Source organism: Xiphophorus hellerii, chromosome 13, assembly GCF_003331165.1.
Source record: "Xiphophorus hellerii strain 12219 chromosome 13, Xiphophorus_hellerii-4.1, whole genome shotgun sequence".
In the NCBI taxonomy this organism is placed as follows: Eukaryota; Metazoa; Chordata; class Actinopteri; order Cyprinodontiformes; family Poeciliidae; genus Xiphophorus; species Xiphophorus hellerii.
The window spans coordinates 26,521,552-26,527,994 of NC_045684.1; the positions used below are offsets into that span (position 1 = coordinate 26,521,552).

Here is a 6,443-nt window from a genome sequence, read left to right on the forward strand (position 1 = left end):
TCAACAAACTCAAGCTAGAAACACTTGGTCAAACTGAGAGATACAAGGTGAATGAAACTAATAAACTATCAAAATCGACAAACTTAGTATCTATTCCAAATAACTGTTTTATAATTTAAAAGATAAAACATTATTTTGAGGAAGTAATGTTTTAGTAATTTAACTAGAAATCAATTTAATTAGAAATCAGTCAGTTTTGGAGTATTGGTTCTTAATCTATTGATCATTGATGGATCTAATATAGTTGTGTGTAATACCCACAAGGCAGCTTATATGAACATAAAAGGTTTTCTATTGGAAACAAAGGCTTTTATGCCCAAAGCTCGGGAAATATTATTTATGAGCACCAACGAGCTGCATGAGCACCTGAGTGTGTTGAAGCACACTCAGATGTTGAGTGATGCAAATTTATATTTGCATCACTCAGTAGGACTTGACGGCATGGCGAGGGTGCATTTGAGAAGGTCAAGGACTGCAGTTTGACACCCCTGCTGTGATCAGTTTGAAGACTGGACTCTGGCTCAGAATTAGCTCTTAGGAGGGACCATGTAAACGGTTGCCTAGGGCACCACCTGCTGGAGGGGTCGCTGCTGTATGAAGAAAAAACTAATAAAAAAAAAACACCCAACAAATTTTAAAAAATGAATTTTAGTAATGATGGGCAGTCTTGGCTGGACCCTATGCATATGCTCTGTACTGAAAATAAAAATTTGGGAAACAACGGTCACACTCCGTGAGCCACTGTGTTCCTGATAATTTGAAGAACTTCTATTATTGGCAAGGGAATGTGCTGAAAACAGAACCCTCCTGCCAATGCATCACTATTAGCTGATCCCAATGTATTCACTTTAATATTTTCTCTACAAAAATAATTATAATTGTGTTTGTGAGAGAATACTAACCTTTTTTAACATACTACTTAAGTTACAATTTAGCTAAAATGCTTTAGCTGACTGGTTCTGTTCTTGTTAGCTGTAGTTAGGAGAAGATTCTGGTAACTTGGCTTTACAGTTTGTTTTCCAGCTAAAACAGCTGTGAAATTATGTTAGAACAATTGACAAGCTGAGTTGTTGTCTCTATAACCACTGTGATTAGGCAAAGAGAAGTGATGTAGTGATGATGTACGGTTTGTGTAAACAGCTGGCAACATGACTTACAAGCATAAGATGAGGAATCATTTCAGGGAGAACGTGTGTCCTTGATGCGGAGTGTAGGGGGAAAGAGGAAACTGTGACACAGATGGTGAGGTGAGGAACTGCAGCCACACTTCATCATGATTTCTCTCAGACATAATTTCACACCATATCAAGCTTTTATCATAGCTCGGCTTTCTCATAAGCATTCCGAACACAGCGTTATTTATGCATCCTCGACTGAGCCATAACTATACATAAGAACCTTTCAAATAAAAAAGTGTGGTCTTTAAATTAAAGACCACACAACATTTTATGAAATTTTCTCACCATCAACTTCCTCTCCCCAGGTGATAAGCAGGTGATGTGGACCACAGATTAGCACATGAAACATAACAAGGTGTGAGGCAATCAGACTGATTGCTGTGAAATACCATGGTGACACTTGTGAGTAGGACTATGCAACTCATGCACTGGCACTGCCAAAGACCTTACAACTGGGAGAAACTGAACTGCACAATGTGGTCAGAAAAGCCATTCAGATCACATACCAGTCACATTCTCTGTGATGCTTGGAAGGAATGCATTTTCAGGGATCACCAAGATTTCCTGGCCCATAATGAGGAATGGCTAATATGCTGATTTAGCATGGCCTCTGTTAGACTGGTGCAGTCTGAGACCCGAATGCCACCAGACCATCTGACCATCACCATCACTCAGGCAACCTGTTGTTGTGCCCAGACAGAGGCAGACATAGCTGGAATCGAATCGGCAACCCACTAATTACAGGATGAACTCCTACCACCATCACCCACATTATCCCTAACTAATCACAACCATGTGACGTCTTAGCAAATGACCATTACTGGATATGTTGATGATTCTGCTAGAAGTCTATGAACTATGGTTGTAATCTATCCTGCACAGATCTGTAATATGGGGAATGTGTTGATGATAGAGGGAAAATCATGAAAAACTGTTGGGTGACCAGTTTGAGCCTTGCCTGATGGTGATCAGAAGAAGTCTCACTTCTGTCAGCCTCCCCAGAGCAGCTGTGGCTACAACCCAGTAGCTTACCACCATCAACATGTGAATGTGAGCATGATGGGAATGACTGATTTTATTGTAAAGCATCTATGAGTGTCCTGATAAAGAGCTTGACGTTTTTTCATTTCTATCACTACGTTCTCATCCAGCAGTGGATATTGCTGGAGTCAATGTCTCCATTCAATCTGCTGGGCTTTTCTGTTTATTTTCACCAACTTGAATAATGAACTGAAATCGACTGCATCAGCCATCTGGCATCAACTGAAATGTATGCATGTATACTGTACGATTGCATTTTATTAACATTTCTAAAGTGTACTGAGATAACAGGTATTTTGATTTGGTGGAAAATAAATAAACTGATTGGAATTGCTTTTTGCTAAGGTGCAATTGCAAATTGCTAAGGTAAATGTTTTGAACCAGACAAAACAGTTGGAGAGCCAGTGCATTTCACTGGAGTCTTAAGAAAAAAAAAATCAAATCTTTAGAGCTTTATATGGATTTGAAAATGGTGGAGGAATATTCTGTCTATGTCTCCAGTCTCCCTCGCTCATTCAGGTCAACAGTAAAAGGATCCGACCCACAGATTGACTTATCTACCTGAATCCAATTTTCATGTTCAGTGACTGCAATGAGCAGCTTCGCTCTGGGATGAATTACGCCGTTTTCTATCAGATTTTGATAAACAAATGGAGAACTGCATCAAACACCTGCAAGGATAAAAAAGGAGCATTTTGCGTGAATAAATCACAGGTTTGATGCAAACATTTCACAGAGGAAAAGTTTATTTAGAAATCCAAGACGTGATGCCACGGCTGTAAAGAATTGTCAAAGTTCTTTTAAACCAAAATATTTTATCTTATCATGTAAAAATGTTTTATATTTCTAAGATGATAAAAATTTTTATTCCTTTTTAAGAAATTAAAATTGGTTATTAGGTATTTATTTAAAACTAGCAAAGATGCCTTTTATTACAACCTTATTAAAAAAGATGATGCTTGGGAACTATAGTACACAGCCTTTTTAATGTTCAATTAATCATGTTTGTTCATTTGCACTTACAATAAAAAGTGTCTGTTCATAAAAAGCTTTTGTTTTATGAAAGACACCAATAACACTACAGCCTCTTTCTCTTCATTCACCTTAAAATTCTACTGTAACTCAACTGTTTTCCTGCATTTAGTTCATCTCCGGGAAAAAGAGGAGATGCCTCTTCGATAAAAATCACTGGCCTGGTTTTAGTCAAACCAGTGGGTTTGTCTTTCTCAAGTACTTTGATCTGAAGCCCTAAGAACCTACTTGATGATTCACCTCATGTCTCTCTGCACTCCCAGGTTCATATCTCTTGCCCAGTCCTGGACTTCTTCAATGACAACATCCATTCCCCCTCCCTGCTATCATCTGCCGACCCGCTCTTCAATGCTCAGTCCCCGCCTTCTGAACCTTCATTCCTCCTTCTCAGATTCACTCACCGTACTGACAGGATCTCCTCCTCTGCATGCTGAGTCCGACTACAACAACTAGTAAGATCCCTTCACTTCTGCTTAGTTAAACTTAGGCCAGCCAGGATCTTTTTCTCAAAAACCTGATGGTTTGCTTCAACAAATAAAGCAACACTGACAGACAAGCATGATACAATCATTTTTCTTTTGTCATGATTTCAGTTCTGCCTTGATGTTGCTGCTTCTGCTGATTGCTTATTATCTGCACCTGCTCCCTATTCAAACAGCTCCTCTTCACCTTCTCAGTGAGAGATCATCTGCTGCCTCTGTCACAGCCTTCAAGCTCTGATTCATGTTCAGAGTTTCTGGGTTTTGATCTTGCTTGTCTCTGACCCCTGCTTTTACCTCAAACTGGTGTTTGAGAAGACTTTGACGTCTTGTTGTTGAACCATTCCCTGACTCTGACCTGCTTCGTGTCTATTGTGTCTTGGATTTTCTTTGCCTTAGACTAGTGATGTTACGTGATGTGCCGAGGCTTCGAGGCGTGTGTCGAGTAATGGAGGGGGCGTTTCCGTAAAGCGCGTATCGAAGCTTGCTTCATTTAGGGGAAGAGCCGAAAACGATGACGTCCGAAGCCTCGCTGCCCGGCTGTACCACGTGACTGCTTCGGGAAGTGGCTCAGATTTTGGCACGGGGTTTGACAGCTTTAGAAACCCCACAGGCTCCATTCAAAATGTGGGTTGTTGTAGGCGAGTTGCGGTCAGTTGAGAGAGTGGATAGAGTTTTGATAGTTTGGATAGTGGTTATTTAGTTTGAGACAGTTAGTTTGGTGCTTGGAGAGTTTAGGAGAGAGATAGATAGATAGGAGATTTAGGAGCGCGAGGACAGGATAGGAGTAGGATGGAGCCGGAGAGAAAGAGGAGGATTTCCCCTATGTGGGAACATTTCGATTTGATAAGCCCTAACAAGGTAAGGTGAACTGAACATTTGCAGATGCATTAGGTTTGCTTATGAGGAACTGTATTTTTCACTGTTTCTTATTTTCTGTAAAGGTGAGGTGTTTATTGTGCTCCAAGGAGTTGGGGTACAATAATAACACCTCATCCATGCTAAGGCACTACCGTGCCTTGCATGAGAATAGGGAGGAAACTGGAGCTTCACCCAGCCAAGGTATTTCGTTACTATATTACAAACACACTATCACAATTTTTGCATGCTGATGTTTGCTTGTTGTGCAAATAAAGACAGGTAACAGACACTGTATTTATTCCCTTTTAACCAGCCACCAGAAAACAAGAGCTGGATGAAGCTCTAGTCTCCATGATAGTGAAGGATACCCAGCCTTTCACTATTGTGGATGACGTTGGATTCAGGACATTTGTGTCTAAGCTGGATCCCAATTATGTTCTCCCTACAAGGCAGGTATGTGTGGGTCCATACATGAAACGAATGACTACATTATTCAATGTGTCACAATTCAGCAATATATATATATTTCTTCCTTTAGGCTCTGAAGGCCATGGTGGAGGCCAAATATGAGTCTGCTAAGGAGCACGCTAAGGCTAAAGTAGAGAAGGTGGCTGCTGTTAGCCTTACATCAGATATGTGGACATCCATCAACATGGATGCCTACCTGGCAGTGACATGCCACTTTGTGGAGGAGAACAAAAAGCTGAGCTCGGTGTTGTTGGGAGTGCAGGCATTCCCCCAGTCTCACACTGCTGAAAATATTGCTTGTGTGAAAGCCTCCCTGATGGAGGAATGGGGAATCTCAGGCAAGGTGACATGCATGGTCACTGATGGTGCTCCTAATATGGTGGCATGCATGAGAGAGCTGAAGCTTCGCCACCACATTTGTGTTGCTCACACCCTCAATCTTGCTGTGAAGAGGGCTCTTGACCAGCACCCTGTGCTCTCTGGCCTCCGGGCCAAAGCAAGGAAGCTGGTTGGCTGCTTTAGAAGCAGCACCACTGCTAAGGTATGCTCTTTTCTTTTATTCCAATATATAATGTTAATAGTTTGTCTGTACTCCTACTGCAGTGACTTAATGGCCTACTCTTCTGTATCTTTAAAGGAGAAGCTTACACAAGTGCAGCTTCAGCTGGGCATGCAAGCAACCAAGCTGATGCAGGAGGTGGAAACAAGATGGAACAGCACCTACTTGATGCTGCAACGTCTGGTGGAGTTGAGGGAGCCAGTAGGAGCGGCATTGGCTGGATTACACACTGGCATTCCCTTTTTCACTGCCAGTGAGTTTGACATTGTTGTAGCATGCCTTTCTTTACTCTCTCCTTTCTATGACGCCACCACGGAGCTCTCTGCAGAAGAACACGTGTCGGCATCAAAAGTTATCCCCCTCCTGAAGATGATAGAGAAAGCCCTTCAGGAGGAAGACACCAAGTCGGCACCTGCAGTAGCAGTGGAAATAGGAGAGCAGCTCATCAGACAGCTCAGGGAGAAGCTGCACATGCTCCCGTCAATGAGCATCTTGTCGCTGGCTACACTCCTGGACCCGCGATTTAAACTTATAGCATTTTTCAGCAACATTAAAGCTGCTGAAGCAGTGAAGCGCTTGACTTCAGAGTGTGCCACCATCATCCGACGGAACACAGAAGAGAACACTCACGAGATTCCCCAGGCTTCCACCTCTCAAGAATTCACTGGAGGTAATCTTTTATATTACATTTTGAGATTACTTATTCCTATTACAACACTTACTAACATGACCTGTGGTTTCCATTTAGGTAGCAGACTTTGGCAAAGATTGGACACTAGTGTCATGGAGGCAAAGAGGACTCAAAATGTGTCAGCAGATGCCACC

At 41.9% G+C, this 6,443-nt stretch overlaps 1 protein-coding gene across 1 annotated transcript; it reads left to right on the forward strand.

Moving 5' to 3' along the window:
* Window positions 1-4,546: 4,546 nt before the first annotated feature.
* On the forward strand, window positions 4,547-6,181 carry LOC116731690 (zinc finger BED domain-containing protein 1-like). The gene is made up of 6 exons (XM_032581503.1): window positions 4,547-4,591; window positions 4,675-4,792; window positions 4,905-5,044; window positions 5,130-5,600; window positions 5,697-6,097; window positions 6,175-6,181. Exons 1-6 carry the CDS (start codon window positions 4,556-4,558, stop codon window positions 6,179-6,181), a joined length of 1,173 nt encoding a protein of 390 aa, XP_032437394.1. The 5' UTR covers window positions 4,547-4,555.
* Window positions 6,182-6,443: the final 262 nt, after the last annotated feature.

Excerpts from the sequence above, each read along its gene's own strand:
- LOC116731690 (XM_032581503.1), top strand. The coding sequence starts at position 4,556 with ATGTGGGAACATTTCGATTTGATAAGCCCTAACAAG. Across the intron at positions 4,793-4,904 it reads TGGAGCTTCACCCAGCCAAG|CCACCAGAAAACAAGAGCTG; the intron begins GTATTTCGTTAC and ends CCTTTTAACCAG. Across the intron at positions 5,045-5,129 it reads ATGTTCTCCCTACAAGGCAG|GCTCTGAAGGCCATGGTGGA; the intron begins GTATGTGTGGGT and ends TTCTTCCTTTAG.